At 50.1% G+C, this 22,964-nt stretch overlaps 1 protein-coding gene across 3 annotated transcripts in view; it reads right to left on the bottom strand.

The window, feature by feature from the left end:
* The window catches only part of ARHGAP39 (Rho GTPase activating protein 39), a 106,526-nt gene that overhangs the window by 43,772 nt on the left and 39,790 nt on the right, over positions 1-22,964 (bottom strand). Inside the window, exon 1 of one of the 3 annotated variants that reach the window (XM_032092611.1) lies at positions 19,491-19,692. The exons of 1 other annotated variant lie outside the window; for it this stretch is intronic. In XM_032092611.1, the coding sequence (XP_031948502.1) occupies positions 19,491-19,531 (41 nt within the window). In that variant the 5' untranslated portion in view covers positions 19,532-19,692. Of the gene's footprint in view, positions 1-11,481; positions 11,517-19,490; positions 19,693-22,964 lie in introns of those variants that run through there. One more of the 3 variants, XM_032092620.1, reaches the window with a different exon arrangement.

Genomic DNA, 22,964 nt, shown 5'->3' with positions numbered 1-22,964 from the left:
AACAATTCCAGTGATGGAAAAGTGCTGGCAAGGCGGAGAGTGAACCCTAAAGCCACCTCAGGGAAAAACAAATTCCCTATCAAAGCGAATCCGTTGTTTCTGCTCATTCCTTTCCTAAAGTAAAAGAGGGAAAAATCCAGCTCCGGGAGGCAGGAGCCGTCGGATCCGGGTGTTAACGCGGTGCTGCTTTGACGGAGAACGGATGTGACTCCCCGGGCAATGTCAGGGGAAGATTCAAGGGTGGCCGGGGTGAAGAAGAGATGTCAGCAGGAATATTATGGGATGGCTGGGAGGATTATGGAATCCTGGAATGGTTTGGAAGTGGCCTTAAAGATCATCCAGTTCCATGAGCAGGGACACCTTCCACTATCCCAGGGTGCTCCAAGCCCTGTCCAGCCTGGCCTTGGACACTTCCAGGGATCCAGGGGCAGCCACAGCTTCTCCAGGAATTCCATTCCAGCCCCTCACCACCCTCCCAGGGAAGAATTCCTTCTCCAATTCCAAACTAAGCCTCTCCATTTTTAATTCCAAACCATTCCCCCTCATCCCTGTTTCTCCGATAACCTGAAGCCTCAGCTCTGGGCAAAGCTGATCCTGGTTGGACTTAATTTCTCTCTTTTTGGAGGATTCAGGAATTTAAAACAGCTCCTCCAACTTCTTCCCCTCAAGTCTTTGCTTGGAGCTGTTCCTTTCCAACCAAAATCCCAGGAATTGATGTGGAAATCTGATCCCACTTCTCTCTGATCCCAAAAAACGCTCACTCAGCCGTTTTTCCCCTCGGACTGCAGCGATCAATAAATTCCGAATCATCTGAGGTGTGGAACGCTCGGAAATTTAAACTCATCCAAATCCAGGTCGGCTCATGGAATTAATCCAGGTGCCACGAGTGACACCGAGGTGACACCGGGGGAGGGGTCAACTCCCAACTTGGCCAAGTGGCTCGGAGGCCGAATTAACCTCAATGACACAAATTCCAGCTCCTTAAAACCCAGCTTAAATCCCAACATGATCCAGGTTGGACAGGGATTGGAGCGACCTGGTCCCGTGGAAGGTTGGACTCGATGACCTTTGAAAGTCCTTCCCAACCCAGCCCATTTGATGTTTCCATGATCCCACAAGACTCTAATGACCTTATTACCATGAAAAATCCAAAAAAACCCCTTATCCCAAAAAATCGCGGCTGGTTCCTCCAAAACATCAACACAAGGAGGTTTTTTTGGTCAGGAAAAGCTTTTCCAAAGGCTGATTCAACAAAAGAACCCCTGTCCTCTGGATGTTGATGATGATGAAGAGCTTTGTCCCTGCCTTGCTCAGCAGTTTTCCAGCTGGCGACCCCGGGAACAGGCGTTGGATCGATCCCTGAGCCATGAAATAAATCCATAAAGGACTGGGTGGAAATCTGGGAGCTGATCCAGCTCTGGGTCTGTGCTGGGAATGCAGAGATGGGAGAAATTCCAAGGATGGAGATGTCAAGGTGCTTGAAAAGGGAAGGGGCATCGTTAATTAAGGGAAAATCACCTTAATTAGAGCTGCTCCATCCCCTTGGGGCGGCCCCAGGTTCTCTGGGAATTCCATTCCAGGGTCTCACCACCCTCACAGGGCAGAATTCCTTCCTGATATCCCACCTAACGCTGCCCTCTGTCAGTCTGAAAAATTCCTGCTCCGGAATATATTTTGGGATCCAAATTCAGAGTGACCAAAGCCTTGGAAAGACATGAAGGAGAAGATGAAACTCGTGCCCCCAAGGTTGTCACTTCCAGCTTTTTTTTCTGGGAATAAAGTGAACGAAAGAGGCATTCTAGGAAGAAATGGAAGCCTGGAATTCTTTTTCTTCACATCCTTCAGTGGCTGAGTTCAGGGACTGGAAGAAATGAGGGAGAACCAGGGAACCCAAGCCACTCGTCTGGGAAAAGATGGGAATGATGGGAGAAGCCTGGGAATGATGATTCCCAGTTTAACACCATTGAACCGTTGAGTTTCAGGGATCCATGGAATAGTTTGGGTTGGAAGGGACCTTAAAGCCCATCTGGATGTGGGTAGTGACACCTTTCCCTATCCCAGGTTGCTCCAACCTGGCCTTGGACACTTCCAGAGATGAGGCAGCCACAGCTTTTCTGGGAATTCCATTCCAGGACCTCACCTACCGTCACTGTAACCAAATTCCTTCCCAATATCCAACTGAATCTCCCCATTTTTCGTTTCAAATTCCCAACCTTGACATGAGCAGGTCCTTTCTCTTTCCACCACCATTCCAAGGACTTTGAGGGTCTTTTTTCCTGCTCCATGGGGGAAGGGGGAGGGAGTTGAAAGCATCTCAAGACCTTTTGTTCCACCCTGCACCATCCCAACCATTCCCTTTGCCATTGACGGCGATGACTGGAAAACCATCGGATATTTAATTGTCCGGAGGGAATTTAACAGCTAAAAATGACTGGTAGGACCCTGAAGATCATTTTTTTATCTACAGACCACCAGAGATCCAAATCTGGGATATTCCTGCTCATCCAGCTGCTCTGGAAGAGGTGGAATGTGGGGATAACACGGCCCGATGGATCCGACAGCGTCAGCTCTCAACTTCCTCCTTTGATTTGCTGGAGATACAGCCCTGGGATTTGCAACCCAGGAATGATTTGCACCCCAAATGATACCCCCGGAGTAATTCCCGGCTCCGGTTAAACCGGGATAACATGTCTTGGGATGTGCCAGGGCTTGGAATGTGCTCTGGGAAAGCTCCCAGTGTGCTCCCGGCTGGCCAAGCTCTTCCTCAGCACTTTTGGGAGCCAAACCGAGGAGGAGGAATTTTTTGCATAGGGATGAACCTCCCGGATTTCTCTGCCAGCTTGGAATTGCAGCTCTTGCCAGCTGCTTCCCGAAGGAATAAATATCTGGATAAATATCTGGCTTTTAAATATTGATATTCCGACGGATCTGGGAATTGCAGAGGCCTCGCTTGAGCTTTGGTTCCTTTGCAAAGGTGCTCAAGCAACAGAGGGTGGCTACAAATGGAATTCATGGAATTACATCTTCCCTGTGAGGAAATCCATGGAAAATGAGCATTTCCATGTGCCGCCATCAGCTGATTCTGCCGGGGAATCAGGAGATGGAATCCAAGAGGGAATCTGATGTTCCCCAGTGTTGGATCAAGCACCATCCGAAGGCTCCCAAATCGTGATATTCCATGAAATCCAAAATCCCGTCCCTGCTGCCATGCCCTCATTTCCACTGGGAATCAAAATCTCTGAGATTTGGGATGAGATTGATCCCCACAAATCATGGAATGGTTTGGGTTTGAAGGGACCTTCAAGACCATCTCATTCCAACCCCATTCCATGGGCAGGGACACCTTCCACTGTCCCAGCTTGCTCCAATCCCTGTCCAACCTGCCCTTGGACACTTCCAGGGATGGGGCATCCACAACTTCTCTGGGAATCCCACCCTCACAGGAAAGAATTCCCAAAGGAGCCTTAAAAACAACCAACGACAATTTCAGAGGTGTGAAAACCCAATTTTCCCATTATTCCTAAAAAGCACTGCGGAGCAGAGGAGCCGGGAATGACTCCACACTTTTTTTTCCCCCTTTAATTGGTTGCTCCAGAGTTTAAAAGACAACTCCAGGAAATGACTTTCCATAGCTCCTAATTAAGCCGTGGAATTCGGCAATGCAGCCAAATCCCATAAATAGGTTCAAAGGAGAATTAGACGAGTTCAAGGAGGACAAGAGCTTTTAAATGGGATATTCCAAGGTTAGGAAATCCCCAGGAGCAGGCAAGGATCACCCTGCTCTGCCCTGAGTGGTTTTCCCCTTTTTTGGAGGAATTTTTGCTGTGGAGAATGGAACGAAGCCACAAAAAACATTTCTACCCCTCCATCTCCCAATATCCCACTTGGCATCCATGCCTTTGGCATCGTCCCATCCCTTCTGGCCTGGAGGACACAGGGATAAGACTCCCAAAAAACCCCTGGAGGCTTCAAAGAGCAGCTTCAAAAAGAGGAAAGGATGGATTTTTTTCTGTCTTATCGGAGCACGTTTGGCCACTTTCCGACACTCCCAATCCAAACTTCACAGCGCTGGCGTCAGCTGTGCGTTATCTCCTTGAAACTCCGAGGAAAAAAAAGGAATCTAGGAAGCTGCCAGAGAGCTGATAACACAAACAGCCCGGGATGAATCGAGGATCCACATGAAAGCAGCGAATTCGCTGGGATTCGACCTCCAGCCTCTCAAAGGAGCTCCGGAATTTTATCCGGAGGCTTTTGTGATCCGATATCTCTCCTGACACCAATTAATCACTTTTTAGCCTCTTGCCTTATTAAACCTCGGCGAGGTCAAGGGCTTGGGGATATCAGCCCTGGAAAAGTTTGGAGTTAAAGGGAAGAGGGCGAGTGAGGACAGAAAGATGGAAATTCTTTTTGCCGAGGGGTGGGAGAGGCTGCAGGACCAGGCTGGAGCTGGAAGAGTCGTTTATCATCCCAGAATGCTGGGAGAGGAGCTGGAGGACACCATGGAATGGGATAGGGAGGGAAAGAGGAGGTGGAGATCCCAGGGAAGGGGCTGGGGGGTGCCAACATCTCCAGGGTTTTGGGACAGCATTCCCAAAAAAACCTCAGAGTGTTTTAATCGATAAGAAACTTCCTGAACTGGAGATCCCCCAGAAAATCCACGGTCCCAGGAGAACTTTGTGATCCATTATCCATGATTTTTTATAAAGTCCTAAGCCTTCACGGATTTCCATCCAAACCAGATCCAAACCAATGGATCCAAATTCTGCCTTTACAACCAGGACACCTTCCATTGACTTGTCCTCCTGGAGAAAAATTCCCAGGATTTGTGGGGTAGTTTTGGGATGGGAAGAGCTGGTTTTCCAACCTCCAAGGTGGGACCAAGGTGGGGGTTGGGTGAAGCTGGAGCAGATGATTCCCACCTTGAGGATGGATCATTTTGGATGGCGGCATTCCGTGAAATCCCACTCCTCAAATCAGCTCTAATTTGCTCCCAAATCCCAAATTTTCAGCCCTGAAGTTTCCAGAAATCCGAGTGAAGATTATCTGAGTGGGACTTGCCAACACTGACTCAAAGACTTCCTAAAAATCTGCAACAAATTAATCTTATTTTGCTTTTCCAATCGGAATCTTCAGAGGAAAAGATGATTAATGGGTTATTAATGCGAATAAGCTCTTTGGAAGTAGGGAATATCCAGAGGAATGCTTTGAACCCTAAGCCAAAAACCCAGGAACAAGCAACAAACTGGAGCAATCCGAGAAAAACCCGGAGTGATGAGAATTGAAAGAAGAAAGTTCCACCCCCACCCCCCACCCCCCCCAAAATTCCTGCAGAAAAAGGAATTCTGCCCATCTCAGGTGTCTTCACTTTGTATTCCGTGTAAAGGAAAACGCCAGAAGCTGGAAATCAAACACCACAAAAACTCCCACCTAGAAAAGTCCATTAAAATACTGGAAAGGATGTTCCTTATCCCAAAATTCCTGATGGTTTTGCTGCTGCCTTGTGAGAGGGATATGTGCAGGAATCACCCCAGCTCAGCTAAACCGGTTTTTTATTTAATTCCCAATTTCTACCCCGTTTCCCTTGGATCACCAGGATACAGCCTCTGGAATGGCTTCCCATTCCAGAGGGCAGGGAAAAATGGGATAGTGGGAAGGAATTCTTGGCTGTGAGGGGGGCGAGGCCCTGGACTGGAATTCCCAGAGAAGCTGTGGCTGCTCCATCCCTGGAAGTGTCCAAGGCCAGTTTGGAGCAACCTGGGGTAGGGGAAGGTGTCTGGGGGGAGTGGATGGGATTTTCCCTTCCCACCCAAACCATTCCATGATTCTCTGACTGATATCCCTGATTTTTCCCTACGGATGGGGTTTTTAATGGGGGAAAAAAGCCAAGTTTGGCTTTTTGGGTCAGTGGCAGCTGCGGGGAGGCAGAGACGGAGCGGAGCAGGGAAAAATTCCGGTCGCAGCTGCTGAATCCCGACCCTCCTCACCACATGTCCAAAACACCCTTTCCTTAAACTCCCGTTTTTTAACTCCTTTGGGAAACCCTCATTTCCATAAATTTCAATTCATCCTAATCCTGAGGGGAAAAAGATTCAATTTAAAGCTTTAAACTTAAAAAGGTGGAGCCTGGATGGAGGAAAAGCCCAAGCGTGGATGAGGATTGGAAAAGTGGGATCCCCAATGCCACAGAGGTTGGAAAACAGCAGGAAAAGGACAAAAATTCCAACAAAGCAGTAAAAATCCACCTTTTTTTTGGGAATTCAAGTGGTATCGGAGCATGGGAAGTGGATATTTTATGGATTTAACATAGGGAAAATAAGGTCTGAACACACATCCTTAAATTTAAATTCCAGAATGGAATAACTTTAAATCCCAGTTCCAAGTCTGCCTTTCCTGAGATTTCCCAGGTAAACATCACTGGGAGGAAAAAGGGAATATTTGATAATGGCAGAAAACAAGGAATAATTCACAACAAACCTAAGGGAAAAGCAGCACTGAGGAAAAAGTTGGAAAAAACTTGTTTTCCTTGCTAAGCCCAACCCCAAGCGGAGGAAAACGAGGCTCAGAGCACATCCCGTGCTTTTTGAACTCCGAAACATCCATGGAATGAGGTCGGAAAAACAGCAGAGAACTACGAGCAGCAAATCTGACCCGGAGAGAAAAATATTCCTCCTCCTCCCTCCTTTGCCAGAGCCGCAGCAAACATTGGCACGGCTCCTCCGGGGGTCGAATTCCTTGGAAATCCCGAGCTGGGGCTTTGGAATGGTTTTCCCTTGTCCTTGGGAAGCGGCAGCTGCTGGCGAGCAGGTGATTCCGAGGCCACCTGTCGTTATTTGATTCCCCACCACGGCTGGGATCGGGATGAGGGAGGAATCCAGGAGGAGGAGGAGGAGGAGGAGGAAGGATGAGGATTTGGGATGAGTCACGCCAAGCCCCTGGGATGAAAACAAGGAATCCTTGTTCCCAGGACGTCAACTCCATTTAACCGTTGCCGTCACCCTGTGGAATTCGATCTCTGAAAAAAACCGTCCCTGGGATGATGGGAGCAATTAGAAGGTGTAAGATGAGATGACCTTCCCAAGGTCACCTCCTAAATATCCGATAACCTCCCCGATAGGGAGAAAAATACAGAAGCAGCTCTCCCCCCCTCTTCCCGACAGCGCCGCCGGGATATTTTTAGGACTGGGAGATAAGGCTGGAAAACATCGAGTGCTTCCAAGCTCCAAGACGGGTGAGACAGCAAATCCCATTTGGGAAAAGAACCTTCCCCCCCCCCCCCCCCCCCCCCCACTGCTGAGAGGAGCCACAAAATCCCTCAATCCTTTGTAGGAGGAAAATCACGGGATCTGTGTGGTTGGCGGAGTTTGCGCTGCTTCCCTACTCCCTGTTCCGCTCCCAAATCCAGGGGTGAAGCACCAAAGAAAAAGCCTGGATTGTTCCTCCGAATGTGAGCAGAGATGAAAAGCAGAGGGAAAACGGAGGGAACGCTTGTTATCCGCACGGAAAGCGGGCCATATGTTCCGTGGATATAAATCACTCCGACAGCGTGACTCGTGCCCGGGTGCGGGATCCGAGGGCTCAGCACAGTTGGTGTGGAATCTGTCATTCCACAGGCGGAGGGAAAGGGAGCTGGAAAAGGTGGATGTTCCCCATCTTTGCCCTTCTCCCAAACCTTCTCCCCCATCCTGGAGAAATATTCATCCACACCTTCCCGCTGGAGCTGTAGGAAGCAGGAGAAGGGGGAATTCTCCCCCTCTGGGCTGCTCAGGTGAGACCCCACCTGGAATTCTGCATCCAGCTCTGAGGTCCAACAGCAGAAGGATCTGGAGTTGCTGGAGCAAGTCCAGAGGAGGCCACGGAGATGCTGCAAGGGCTGGAGAGAGGCTGGGAGAGCTGGGAATGTCCAGCCTGGAGAAGGGAAGGATCCAGGGAAACCTCAGAGCCCCTTCCAGTGCCTAAAGGGGCTCCAGGAGAGGGACTTGGGGTAAGGGATGGAGGGACAGGACACAGGGAATGGTTTAAACTGATCGGGAATTTGGGATATTGGGAAGGAATTCTTGGCTGTGAGGGTAGTGAGGGGCTGGAATGGAATTCCCAGAGAAGCTGTGGCTGCCCCATCCCTGGAAGTGTCCAAGTCCAGGTTGGATGAGGCTTGGAGCAACCTGGGATGGTGGAAGTTTTCCCCACCCATGGGATTCCGTGATCATTAAGGTTCCTTCCCACCCAAACCATTCCATGATTTTGTGCCGCTGTTAAACCACACTTGGAGCACCTGGAGTTTGTATCCAGAGCTTTGGGAGCCACCAACGGATCCATCCTCACTGGTTCCAGTGGATCCCAGTGGATCCCAGTTCCCCCCTGGATGCTGCAGAAAAACCCCTCTAAAAACCCTCCCTGGAACTCCAAGGATTCCCACAGGGAATAATGACTTCATTCCAAACTTTGAAAGGGAATTCAAACACACCAGATCCAGGACTAGACCAGCTGATGAACTCCGAGGAAAATTCCAAACAGGTCTAAATATCCCTGAAAATTCAAAAAAAAAAAAAAAAAGGAATGCCAGAAATAAATAAATAAATGTCCCCCCCCCCCGCAATCCATGGATTAAAATGTGGATATTTCACTTTGGGAACTAAAGCAGGGACGCCAATAAAGAACATTCCACCTAAAAATGCTCCTTTGGCACCAAAATCACGCAAGGAACCCGAACACTTCCATGTTCCGCCACTCCTTGGAAGGAACATTCCAGAAGGAATTCCCAAAGAGCAAAACCTCATCCCAAACCCACCACGGGAGAGTGACTTGGCAGGTGCGGGAGCATTTGCTGCTTCCAGAGGCTCCTCTGGCAGGAGGAGTGGATTCCAGAGGCTCCCACCCGTAGGATACTCCTCAAAACTTGGACTGGATGGGCAGTGAGGATGAGGAAGGCTCATTTTCCACTAAAAATCTTGGATATTTGTGCAACAGGAGCTTCCCAGAGTTCCCTAAACACAGGAGAAAAGGAAACCTCAGCGTCCCCACCAGAGCAGGAAAAGGAGGAAGGAATTTAGGATGAGAATGTAGCAATGAGGGAAAAGAGCATCCTTCCCACAAAAACCCCTCCAGGAGGGCCAGAACACCCCCTCCCTCCCTTTTCCCATTTTTCAGTCCTCATTCCAGATGGGAGACGGGAAATCGCAGTTCTCCAATACCGTTTTTTCCTGCTTTTATAACCTCGTTTCCCTGTTTTTATCATCTTTCAGGAAGCATCTGGAGGTCACCGGGGCCCACATTCCCTTCCTCCCCCAAGCACAGGAAACCTGGAATTCTCCCACTCAGCATCCAAACACCCCAATGTCCAAGGATGGACATCTCCCCACCATTCCTGGTGGCCAAAAACCTGGAAAACGACCAAGGGGAGACCCCTCCATGCTGCAGCTGTGCATCCTTTCCATGGAAAATCCTGCTTTTCCCTTCCCCACCACCCCTTTAGGCAGAGAGGACACTTGGATCCATTCCCAGCCTCCTCTCCGGGCTGGAGGAGCTCATTAAGCGCCGGCATTAACGCGGTGCCCTCTCGGAATCCGCAGCGGATCCATCTGGAAGAGGCTCTCCCCCACTCCAGTTATCCGATGGTTGGGAAGACATTCCGGGAATGCTCAGGCACCATCTGGGCTGCTTGAAGCAGGGGCAGAGCCATTCCCTGGTCCTGGATGCTCCTCATGGAACCTGGGAGAGATCCCGGTGATCCAGCCTTTCCATGCTCTGTTTGTTAGGAGCCCCCAGAGATCTCCGCTATCCAAAGGTATCCATACGTGGTTGTGTTATCCCAGCCTGCTCCAGCAGGGAGAAAAGCAGGAAAAATCCAGTGGGAAGGCTCCCAGATTGTCCAGCCTGTGGAAGTTGGACCCAACACACTCCTGCTCCCGTGTGTCGGTCCTCATTCCCATTTTTCCGAGGGTTTTGTGGGCAGGAATCCCATTTGGAGGATTAGAGCTGTTCCTGTGCTGTCTCCAGCCTGGAAAAATTTGGTTTCACCCCCTACACTCCTCCTCCTTTCTCCGGTGTTTCTGGTGGTGTCGGGTCGGCCAACGGGAAAATTGGGGATACTTGGCATGGGAACAACTGCCAAGGACCGTGAGAGATGGGATAAACCCATTCCAGACATCACAGGGAGCCATGGAATGGTTTGGGTTGGATGACCTTAGGGATCATGAAATTCCACCCCCTTCCATGGGCAGGGACACCCTCCCCTATCCCAGGTTGCTCCAAGCCTCATCCAACCTGGCCTGGGACACTTCCAGGGATCCAGGGGCAGCCACAGATTCTCTGGGAATTCCGTTCCAGCCCCTCACTACCCTCACAGCCAAGAATTCCTTCCCAATATCCCATCCATCCCTGCCCTCTGGCAGTGGGAAGCCATTCGCTGTGTCCTGTCCCTCCATCCCTTGTCCCCAGTCCCTCTCCAGCTCTCCTGGAGCCCCTTTAGGCCCTGGAAGGGGCTCTGAGGTTTCCCTGGATCCTTCCCTTCTCCAGGCTGGACATTCCCAGCTCTCCCAGCCTCTCTCCAGCCCTTGCAGCATCTCCGTGGCCTCCTCTGGACTCGCTCCAGCAGCTCCACGTCCTTCTGCTGTTGGACCTCAGAGTTGGATGCAGAATTCCAGGTGGGATCTCACCTGAGCAGCCCAGAGGGGAAAAATTCCCCATTCCCTGCTTCCCACGCCATGGGATGAGCCCAGGACATGGGGGATTTTTGGGATGCGAGCGCACATGGATGGGCCACGTCCAGTTTTTCATGCATCAACACCCCCAAGTCCTTCTCCTTGGAGCTGCTCTCCCATCCCTTCATGGCCCAGCCCAGATCCAGGAAGGAAAGGAACAGTTCCTACAGCAGCAGGAGGACTTGTCCGTATTTCCCTCCATCCTCGTTCCAGCGAGGATTTGGGATGCTGCAATACCTTGTTTTTGTCAAAGAGGAATTCTCCAGCCGTGCAGCGGGAACATCAAAACATTCCAGAGTCAAAGGGATCCTCTGGAGAGCAGCAAGAGGAGACGCTCAGGTGTTCCACCTCCCTTAAACCTCCTGCATCCATCACACCCCAAAACCCAAGGAAACCTCGGGCTTTCCTAGGAGCCACTCCCTCAATCCCAGCTGTTGATCCCATTTCTGGAGATTTTGTGTCCATCCCATTCCAAAGTGCCGCTGGAATCGACGGGGCCCATAAAACATTGAACGCTCTAAGGATCCGAATCCTTCGGAGGATTCCAATCGGGAAAAAGCGTGGAAACCTGCCATTAAATCCCATTTTTTCCAGGGTTTGGAAGTGGGCTGGGCACAACCAGGTTTGTTAAAAGCTCCGTGCTGATTCCAAAATGATATCCATGGCTCAGGGCTTTTGTTCCTCCTCCTCCTCTTCCCCCAAATTCCGGCAATAAAAGAGCGACGTTCGTTAATTCGGGATTAAACACAAAAGAGGGGGGAAAAAAATCACGGAGGCCTCCAACCTCTTGGATTTTCCATTCATCCCGAGCTATTCCAGGCTCTGCGTGCTGCTGGGCACCCTCGGAGAAAAGCATTCCCGGAGCAAAAGCCGATGGTTCCGTCGGCGCCGCCCCGAAAATTAACGCAGCGGCTGCTCCGGGTCTGGAGTGGCAGTGGCTCCTCCTTCCCTGTGGCAGCTCCTGGGGTAATTCCTTGCTCCTGCTGGGAGCACAAGAAAAGCCTTTGGGGTTTTTTTTTTTTTTGAATATCCATGTTTTTTTCCCATGAGGGGATCGGCAGCTCGTGGGGAATTGCGTTGGCAATGACTGGAAAAAAATCCCAAAGCGCGCTCAAGTCTCGATTCCGTGTTATAGGTAGAAGGAAAATGCTTCTGGAATATAAAAATCGGGGTTTGGATCCTCAGCCTGTGGTTTGGATCCTAAAACTGAGGTTTTGATCCTAAACCTGAGGTTTTGATCCAAAATCTGAGGTTTTGATCCAAAATCTGAGGTTTTCATCCTAAACCTGAGGTTTTGCTCCTGAAATTTCAGGTTTGGATCCTAAACCTGAGGTTTTGATCCCAAGCTTGAGGTTTGGATCCTAATTCTGAGGTTTTGATCCCAAATCTGAGGTTTGGATCCTAATCCTGAGGTTTGGATCCTAATCCTGAGTTTTTGATCCTAAACCTGAGGTTTTGATCCTAAATCTGAGGTTTTGATCCTAAACCTGAGGTTTTGATCCAAAATCTGAGGTTTTGATCCAAAATCTGAGGTTTTCATCCTAAACCTGAGGTTTTGCTCCTGAAATTTCAGGTTTGGATCCTAAACCTGAGGTTTTGATCCCAAGCTTGAGGTTTGGATCCTAATCCTGAGGTTTTGATCCCAAGCTTGAGGTTTGGATCCTAATCCTGAGGTTTGGATCCTAAACCTGAGTTTTTGATCCTAAACCTGAGGTTTTGATCCCAAACCTGATGTTTTGATCCTAACACCTGAGGTTTTGGATCCTAAACCTGCAGTTTGGATCCTAATCCTGAGGTTTTGATCCCACATCTGAGGTTTTGATCCTAAAACCTGAGGTTTTGCTCCTGAAATTTGAGGTTTTGATCCCAAACTTGAGGTTTTGATCCTAAAACCTGAGGTTTTGGATCCTAAACCTGCAGTTTGGATCCTAATCCTGAGGTTTTGATCCCAAACCTGATGTTTTGATCCTAAAACCTGAGGTTTGGATCCTAAAACCTGAGGTTTTGCTCCTGAAATTTGAGGTTTTGATCCCAAAGTTGAGGTTTTGATCCCAAACCTGAGGTTTTGATCCTAAAACCTGAGCTTTGATCCACTAAAAAGGCCCCAAACCGATGTCGTCACCGTCCTTGGTGGGCCTGGATCTATTCCTGGGAGGCCCCTGATAAGAAGGGCCCCGTGGCAGGACTCGTTATCACTTCAGCTCTTAATTGATAACAACTTTTAATTACCTAAATGCACTTAGTAACTCATTTTCCTAAAACCAGCCAGATGGACGGCTCCGATTGCGCCAATTCCGCTCGGATTCCTGGGATTTCACCCATTCTCTGGGCATCCCACAGCTTCCCGGGGTGGGAATGTGCAGGAATGCGAGGCACTCCTCCAGTCTCCCGGAAACTCTTCCCAACATTCCCTGGAGACAAAATGGGAGGAGCGAGCCCGAGGATTTTTTTTGCTTGGGATAAGGAGCTGAACAAGCTGCGGATGAATTCCCGCTTTTTTCGTTTATCCAGCACAGGGACAGACGGAGCGGCTGTGCTCCGTTTCCAGCGGGAACAGATCTGTCTGGAAAACGCTCCGGTGCTGGGTTTTTATCTGGATCTTGGAGCACACGGAGGGGAGGTCGGCCAGCTCCCCCTCCCTCCACCCGACAGACGGCTTGGGCAGCTGCCAGAGCATCCATTCTGGCTTTTCCCGAGTCATTCCCAAGCTTCTCCACACCCCCCTTCCCGGTTTTCCTCAGGTTGCATCCCAAGTGATGCCCATCCGAGGTAAAAATCATCACCTTTCCTTTGCTCTTGGTCAGGTGGGGAATGACAGGAAAACAAGCCGGAAAATTAAGCTGAAATCTTTGCAGCTTCATTAAATTCCCGTATTTTATTGGGATAATCCCAAATCCTAACAGCAAGGGCTGTGCCATGCCGGCAAGCCTGGAATTCCCACCTGGAAGCTGGACCAAAAAGGACTTTCAAAGTTCCTAAATGGATCCTGCATCATCCCGAGGCGATTTTTTTGGCTACAAGACATGGAATTAAGGACGGTAAGCAAGGAAAAAAACTCTGGAGAAGTAAGGAAATAGGAAAAAAGAAGGAATGTGAAATGAAGACATGAGGAATCACATGGTGGAGAAGGGAACGGGGCTGGAATCTTCATTTCCTAAGGATCTTTCCAGCAAAAATCCTAAATTTTAACATTCTGAGTCCCAGATTTCCCCCTCAGCTGAGAACAATTCCCTATATCCCTGTGGCACCTTTCCCTGCAGGATTTTTCCCGGCTCTGGCAAAGGATTCCTAGGAAGTGCACATCCCTTCCCTGCTTTCCCCACATTCCATGGATGCTTTCCTGAATTTTTTCAGCCAGAACCGTCATTTCTTTGGACTATTTGTTCCAGTCTGAAACCCCAAATCTGCAGCCAGGAGGTGAAGTTCATGGAGTCATGGAATGGTTTGGGTTGGGAGAGACCTTGGAAGATGATCCAACAACACCCTTTTCCATGGGAAGGGACACCTCCCACTATCCCAGGGTGCTCCAAGCCCCGTCCAAACTGGACTTGGACACTTCAGGGATGGAGCAGCCACAGCTTCTCTGGGAATTCCATTCCAGCCCCTCACCACCCTCCCAGCCAAGAATTCTTTCCCAATATCCCACCCAAATCTCCCCTTTCCCAGTGGGAAGCCATTCCCTGTGTCCTGTCCCTCCATCCCTTATCCCAAGTCCCTCTCCAGCTCTCCTGGAGGCCCTTGAGGCACTCGAGGGGGAACCTCCCAGGGAACAATTTCCGAATCCCTTGGATCATGGGAACTCTCATCCCTGGTAAACTTCCAGCTCTCCCAGTGCTGTTTAATCCCTAATTTTCTACAGCTTCATTAGGCAACCACATGCAAATCCCTTCCCTTTTTCCTCTAGTTCCCTCTGCTTTCTGCGGTTCAGCATTCCAGGAAAAAACTGGGTATGTGCCGAAGACCTGAGCGTGGAAAGCCCAACGCTTCCACGTCAAGCCCAGTCACGGAATAAATCTTCCCAAATAATCCCAAGTGCCCAGGGAGAGACACTCCAGGCACCTGTGCAATTCCAGGGTGTGTTCGGAATTAATTATCATAAATCCTGGATATTTATTTGTTGAGTCAGGCAGGGAAATACTTGGAAAGCACAAGAAAGGGGAGGGGGGGGGGTGCTCTGGATTCCATTTTATCCAATCCCGTTTCTCCTGTGCCGGCAACGGGGATGGAAAATGTTTTCCAGCAGGAAAGGGGGGAATTCTGCCCCTCTGCCATGCTCATTCCCACCTGGAATTCCACATCCAGCTCTGGGGGCTGACAGCAGAAGGACGTGGAGCTGCTGGAGCAGATCCAGAGGAGACCACGGAGATGCTCCAAGGGCTGGAGCTGCCAAGCTGGGAGAGCTGGGAATGTTCAGCCTGGAGATGGGAAGGATCCATGGAGACCTCAGAACCTCTTCCAGTGCCTAAAGGGCCTCCAGGAGAGCTGGAGAAGGACTGGGGATGAGGGATGGAGGGACAGGACACAAGGAATGGCCTCGTAGTGGAAAAGTGGAAATTTAGGTGGGATATTGGGAAGGAATTCTTGGCTGTGAGGGTGATGAGGGGCTGGGGTGCAATTCCCAGAGGATCCGTGGCTGCCCCTGGATCCCTGGAAGTGTCCAAGGCCAGGCTGAGCAGGACTTGGAGCCCAGATGTAAAGGAAGGCTGGGTCAACGGGATCATTTATTCCCGTGATCCCAAAGCTGGAACCAGAGGTGGGAAGGAAGCAGCTACAGGGAGAACACACGGAATCCTCGGTGCAACTTCCAGGAACCAACTCCTGGCTCTTTTTCCTCCTCATTAATGGGATTTTGTTCGTTAGTGCCACACTAATGACCTCAGAATAGAGCTATTAAGGGATCCCAACGTGTCTTGTGGCTGTCCAACAGCTCTTCCCATTCCCATGTATTCCTGGAAAATTTAATTGTGTCTGGATACAGCCCTGCTCCAGAGGACCCTGAGGGGTGGACGAGATGACCTCCGGTGGTCCCTTCCAACCTCACCAACTCTTGATTCCATGGGATTCCATGTTTTCCACCCACAGTCCTGGAGGTTCCCAGGGCACTTTTCCCGTTGGAATGCAAAGCCAAGCCATTCCCAAACACCTCCAATAATCCCCCGGCTTTGCCACATCCCTTGGGATGCATCCAACCTCCTCTGCCCGGCCTAAACCTGGATTAGGTTGGAGATTAGCTGGAATTTCCTCACAGAAAGCTGGATTAGACCTTGGAATGGGAATCACCATCCCTGGAGGTGTTTACGGAAAGACTGGAGGTGGAAATTGGTGCCATGGTGGGGTTGGGTCACAGGTTGGACTCGATGACCCTGGAGGTCTTTTCCAACCTCTGCAATTCCATAAATAAACTCATTCCAAGAGGAGCTGAGGCTCCGACTGCCATCAGGGAGATGTCGGAGCAAAATTTGGATCTAGGACGGGAAGCAGGAAGCAGAGGGAGGACATGGTGGTGACTCCAGGGACATCTCCTGTCCCCTGGTCCCCTCCCTTGGCTCCCCACTGGCCCCGTAGACGGTACAGGAGGAAAAACTGGGATAACCCGATCCCTGAGGAAAACAGGGAGCAGCTGCCATGGAAAGGAATATTTCCTAGGAAAAAAATCCCAAAAAGGGGATCGCAGGTGCCACGAGTGACAAACTCATCTCTTATTCCGACCTTTTGGAGAGTGTAGCATTTGGGAATTCCCTGGATTGGCTCTAAGGCAAAAAGAGAAATATCTGCCGCTTTTCTTAGGAAAGGATTTCTTCCCTTTTAGAAGCTGCTAATGGAAAACTCGGGAAAAGATGGGAATTCTATTCCCAGTCCCTCACAGCCAAGAATTCCTTCCCAATATCCCATCCATCCCTGCCCTCCGGCAGTGGGAAGCCATTCCCTGTGTCCTGTCCCTCCATCCCTTGTTCCCAGTCCCTCTCCAGCTCTTCTGGAGCCCCTTTAGGCCCTGGAAGGGGCTCTGAAGTCTCCCTGGAGCCTTCTCTTCGCCAGGCTGGACATTCTCACCTCTCCCACCCTGTTTTCCTCTCATTTATTAATATTTTCCTATCATCCAACACTTTTTTTTTCCCAAAAAACCCCAGGCTGCTGGGACAATCACCTGGATCTTTCCGTTTGCCCTTCTATTGGCCTAAAAATCAGCTTTTATTCAGATTTTCCAGTTTCTTTAATTTCCAAGGCTCGCCAAAAAAATGATGGCCTGAAGGGCTTTTCCCACAATTACCCCATTCCCATAAAACCTTGGATCTCTTGAGGTCCCAACCCAGCCCAATCTTTGATTTATTTGCTGTAAATTATCCGATTTTTTAAAAAAAATTCACCGAAACTTGACCCTCTGCCCCCATTTTCCAAGGGACACCAGGTGAAATTCCATCAGAAGGAGGCCGAGCTCTCCGGCATTTTCTGCATTCCCACAAATCCATCCCCCGCACCCAATAAAACCCTTGCAGGATTCCCCGGGATTGTCATTTAGATATCCCAAGGATAATGAGGTGCCTTGGAGACGTGCCATGGATAGAGCTGGAGTCTTCCAATCCCATGTAAGGCCACGGTCGAGAAGATAAAAGGATTTTAGGGTTGGACTTGATGATCTTAAAGATCTTTTCCCGATGATCCCAAAGATCTGTTCCCACCCCAGTGATTCCCAATTTGCCCACCTGCTGCAGACGGATGGAGCCGCCCTCGTTTCGGCATTTCACAAAATCATGGAATGGTTTGGGTGGGAAGGGATCTCCAAGATCATCCCATTCCCACTCCCTGCCATTGGCAGGGACACCTCCCACTATCCCAGGTCACTCCCAGCCCTGTCCAACCTGGACTTGGACACTTCCAGGGCAGCCACAGCTTCCCTGGGAATTCCATTCCAGCCCCTCACCACCCTCCCCAGCCAAGAATTCCTTCCCAGTTATCCCACCCAAATCTCCTCTTTCCCAGTGGGAAGCCATTCCCTGTGTCCTGTCCCTCCATCCATTGTCCAAAGTCCCTCTCCAGCTCTCCCTGCTATGAATCATCCCAAATTTGCCATTCCAGTGAAAGCAACAACCACAATTCCCGGGGGACCCATGGATTTAAATTCCTTTGGCAAACCCAGCTCCCACAGAAAATCGGACCCAGCTCCTGAAATTGGATTTGTTTGGTTTTTTCCCTTTGTTTATTTGTTTTTAAAGGAGGAGGATGGGGGATACCCTTCCCTTCCCAACTCTCCCTGCTCCTCGCTGTCTCCCAGGCTTGGCTCATCCGGCAGCTCCTGAAGTCCCACCGGGAATTAGGGGCGGAGGCAGCATTTTTCTGGCTCCTCAACCTCCCCCGTGGGGCTAATTAATATTCCTGAAGCACCACACCCCTAATTACAATAGACAAAAAGTGCTTTGGTCTCCGAAGTTCTCGACTCCGGATTTTCCCGGCGAATTTACATCCCGCAGAACACCCATTAACTCCATGTTTTTAATTACGGCATCAAAACCCTCTTGATTAGAGCACAAAAAAGCCGTCGACTCTCAAATTAAGAGCACAAAAAAACCCCTCCAGCTCATTCCCCTGGTCCCAGCTCACCAGGAAAACATTCCCTATCCCAAGAAAAGGATTCCAGACGGTGACTCATGCTTGGCCCCCCATGGAAGAGCTCAGGGACGGGATGAGAGCTCCCCTCATTAGAATAAATTAGGATAGAGCAGATTTAGCAATAAAAGGACCTGAGGCAGCCCTGGGTGCTGGAGTTTTGTAGCCTTTTCCAGAGGATCCCGTCGCCTCCGGGATAATTCCATACGGACTGTGGCCCTTGACCGCATCCGCCGGGATGGGAACAGAGCCTTCAATGTTTCTCCGAGCCCTTTTCCATCCTCATTCGCTGCGATTGCATGGAAAAGGGCTTGGATAAAGGGCAAGGCTGTCCCCCTTCCAGGGAGTGCTTGTTCCCAATAATCCTTAACCATTCCCGAAATCTGCCCGTGCCGTCAGTCCCGGGTGTATTTGGGAGTTGACCACACGGGCGCGAGCGTTTAACGGGAAGCACTAAACATGAAGGAATATTTGACATTCTTCCGCCTCACTTTAAGCACGAATTCCCCCGAACCATGATCCTAATCAAAACACCAGGAAAAAACCCATGGAAAACGGATAATCAACACCAAAACCAGCAGGAAAACTGTGCTCTGCAGGAATTTCAGGATGGCAGCGAAGCTCCATCCGGGAGCCCGCCAGCCCCCGCTGTCAAAACTGCTGACAGGGCTGCACCTGCCCAGGAAAAGGGACTCTGGATGTCCCCTCCTTCCGACATTCCAGCTCTCCCCGAGGCTGTTTCCAGCTTCAAAGAGGGAAGCCTGGGAATTACAGCCTCACACACCTGCAGGGTGGCACCGAGGAGCTTGTGGGGCAGTATGAAGCCAGGGAAGACAGGTTGGAGTGGGATATTAGAGAGGAAATTCTTCCCTGGGAGAGTGGGGAGGCCCTGGAATGGAATTCCCAGAAAAGCTGTGGCTGCCCCATCCCTGGAAGCGTCCAAGGCCGGGTTGGACAGGGTTTGGAGCAACCTGGGATTGTGGAAGATTGGAAGTGGCAGGGGGGTAGAATTTCATGAGCTTTAAACCCCCTTCCAGCCCAAACGACTCAACAGTTCCACGATTCCACCTTTTATCATCCAAGTCTTCTCCTCCCGAAGCGTCACCGAGCCCAGGGAAGAGGGAGAAAACCCCATCCACCAAACACAACCATTCCAAACCTCTTCCCGGTGCCGCCGAGCCCGACGCCCACCTCCTTCCACGGAGAGATCCCATCATTCCTTCATCTGCCATCTCACACCATCCCTGCGGGGCTCCTCGGGACACTCCAGGGCCACCTTCTCCTTCCTCTCTGTTGACGTCGCATCCACCCGAAGGGTCTAATTTGGGGGTGATTCCCAAATCCGAGAGCGAGCCTCCGCACGCCTTTCCCGAGGAGACGGAGTCTCCAGAGGGCCTGGCAGAGAGCCCTCCCCTCCGGAGCCGTGTGGGTGATGGCGCTGCCCTCCCCGATCCAGCCTCCCCCGGGATTTTGCAACAGAAAGGAACCACAGAGGAGTTTTTTGCCGGAGCCAGCCGGCTCTTTCCAAAGAGCTTAATTAGTTGGGAGATGGGAAACAAGGGGTTGCTTTTTTGGTGGTGGTGTTACTTGGGGTTTTCTCTTTTTATTCCTTTTTTTCCCCCCCGGAAAGTTTCCGATCTTCCCACTTCAAGGCTGCTCCGAGAACCTGAACGGGGTCATTATAACCAGGAGGGGACCCCATGAGTAATTCCCATACACAGAGTCCCAATCCCGATGTTTAAGACAAGACTGGCCTCAGATTCGCCTTTTTTTCAGGGAAAAAACAAAAAGGGAAAAAAAAAGGGAAGTCTGACCTCGCTGCGCTTTAGTTCTGAACTCGCAGCTGCAGCAGATGGCTCGGGAAGGTGGTGGAGAAAAAGCTCCAAAAAGGACAAAAGTTGGGAAAAAAAGACCTGACACGAGCAGAGGTTCCCCTGTCAAGCCACAAGGTGAACTCCACACAAGGAAAAATCCCATTTTTCCCAGGAAAAAGCAGTTTGGAGAAGACCTGGAAAGCCACGGAGCTGCGGAGAAATCAAGATCAGATCTGGGATTTGGATCCTACATATTTAATAGCTCAGGCAAGGAATCCAGAAGTGACACCATGTAATCCATTTTTAATGCTCCATATTCTTCTTTCCGATGTCTCTTTCCACCTAAAAAATTTTCGGAGCGACGATTTATCCGGAGTGGTTGAATGTGAAAATAAAATTACGGCAGGGGAGGGATTGGGAGTTTAAGGATTCTCTCAGCTGGAAGGAGCTGTGGCATAAATGAATTATTTCCTGAAAGAGGCTCTTTTATTCCTTCAAGGCAGAGAAATTCCAGGGAGTCGATACCGGCACAAGATTTATGGATTTAGACTAAAAAAAGGGAAGATTCCGAGGAGATAGAAGGAAAAGGTGGTTTACGATGAGGGTGGTGAGGGGCTGGAATGGAATTCCCGGAGAAGCTGTGGCTGCCCCATCCTTGGAAGTGTCCAAGGCCAGGTTGGACGGGGCTTGGAGCAACCTGGGATAGTGGAAGGTGTCCCTGCCCATGGCAGGGGTGGAAATGGATGGGCTTTAAGGTCCCTTCCCACCCAAACCATTCCATGATTATCCATGCACAATTCCAGAAGGTACTTCTGGAAAGAGCAGTTTATTAATCGGGTCTCCTGAGCCTAAAGTTTGGTCATAGAACCATGGAATGGTTTGGGTGGGAAGGGACCTTAAAGCCCATCCAGTTCAAGATCCTCTTGTTCCCAAGGGCAGGGACATCTTCTCCTATCTCACGTTGCTCCAAGCCCTGACACTTCCAGGGATGGAGCAGCCACAGATTCTCTGGGAATTCCATTCCAGCCCCTCACCACCCTCACAGCCAAGAATTCCTTCCCAATATCCCATCCATCCCTGCCCTCTGGCAGTGGGAAGCCATTCCCTGTGTCCTGTCCCTCCATCCCTTGTCCCAAGTCCCTCTCCAGCTCTCCTGGAGCCCCTTGAGGAGCTGGAAGGGGCTCTGAGGCCTCCCTGGAGCCTTCCTTTCTCCAGGCTGGACATTCCCAACCTCTTTTGACAGAGGTGGTGACACCACACTGATAATCCATATCCTGTTGACCCCATGTCCAGACATTCCTTCCTTGCTGTATTTCCCACTGGGATCCGTCAAAAAAAACCCAACCCAATCCAACAGTGGCAGCTCAAACATTCCAGCTTTCCCTCCAGGAAAAGCTTCCGGTGGCGTTTTCCATCACTTAAAATGACCAGAAGAATCTTCATCCCATTTTTTGCTGCCCCAGTTCCCCACTCTTTCCTTCTTTCTGGCCATGTCCCTGATCCTACAGCCTTCCCCTCATGGAAAACCCAGGAATGTGTCACCTATTTTTCCAGATTTCACCAATATTTATTTTAATCCGGCCCTGATTAAGCCAAATGATTTTAATTATCCCTCAAATTTCAGTCTTGGAGCAACACTTGCAACCACTTTTGTGCTTCCAGTTGCCTTCAACTCATCAAAAAAAGCTTGGAAGAAGTCACTCCGAATAATGTCTCCCCTTCCCAAATCATCCAACTGGGAAAAGCCTGACCTACTTGGCAGGAGCGTGGAGAGCCTGCACTCTTATCTTTTTTTTTTTTTTACTTTTTATTTCTTTTTAATGATTTAAGAGAATCCAAACGGGAAGCACTGGAGAGGCGGGAATTCCACAAAGTCATTAAGAGACCACCAGAGGGTTTGGAAGCCACTTATCCGCATTTTTCCCTGTAATTCAAATTCCCTCCATCAATTTGCCAAAACCAGGAACTTTACGCTGGGTTTTGACAGTTCTGAGGTTTGGGGATGAGGAGAGGAATCCTGAGGAAAGGGCGAGCAGCAGGAAAATCAGGATGGATATTTATCAGGAAACATAAAAAACCAGATGGGAAACAACAAAAAAAAAAGGAGAGGTCTAAAAGGAAAGGGGAAGGAAAATACCTGGAATCTGTTCCTTTTTGGTCCTTCCTGTAACACTGAGAATAAGCAGGAGGAAAAAGACTAGGATAGGATAAGGTGGAATGGAATGGGATTCCTTCTCATCCTGGAGAAGGGAAAGGTCCAGGGAAACCTCAGAGCTCTTTCCAGGGCCTAAAGGGGATCCAAGAGAGCTGGAGAGGGACTTGGGACAAGGGATGGAGGGACAGGACACAGGGAATGGCTTCCCACTGCCAGAGGAAAGGGTTAGGTGGGATATTGGGAAGGAATTCTTGGCTGTGAGGGTGGTGAGGGGCTGGAATGGAATTCCCAGAGAAGCTGTGGCTGCCCCATCCCTGGAAGTGTCCAAGGCCAGTTTGGAGCACCTTGGGATAGTGGAAGGTGTCCCTTCCCATGGCAGGGGGTTGGAATTCCATGATCTTGAAGGTCTCTTCCAACCCAAATCACTCCATGATTCCACGATCCTACCACGTCCCTCTCTTCATCCACATGGAAGTGGAGGAGGTAATGAAATCACCTCATCCCAGTTATCCATAAAAATGAGATGAGGGACAGTCATTAATCCCATAAAACTCTAACGCTGAGCCACAGCTTGCATATAGGTCACGAAAATGATGCAGCACCTCGTAATTCCCAGTGGGAAGGGAGGGGGTGGCCAGGGCAGCACTGGGATAAACAGGAATCTGCTCTTTTCCTGGGAGAACTTGGCTTCTTGCA

Source organism: Corvus moneduloides, chromosome 1, assembly GCF_009650955.1.
Source record: "Corvus moneduloides isolate bCorMon1 chromosome 1, bCorMon1.pri, whole genome shotgun sequence".
Taxonomy (NCBI): Eukaryota; Metazoa; Chordata; class Aves; order Passeriformes; family Corvidae; genus Corvus; species Corvus moneduloides.
This window is presented reverse-complemented; position numbering and strand designations above follow the sequence as displayed.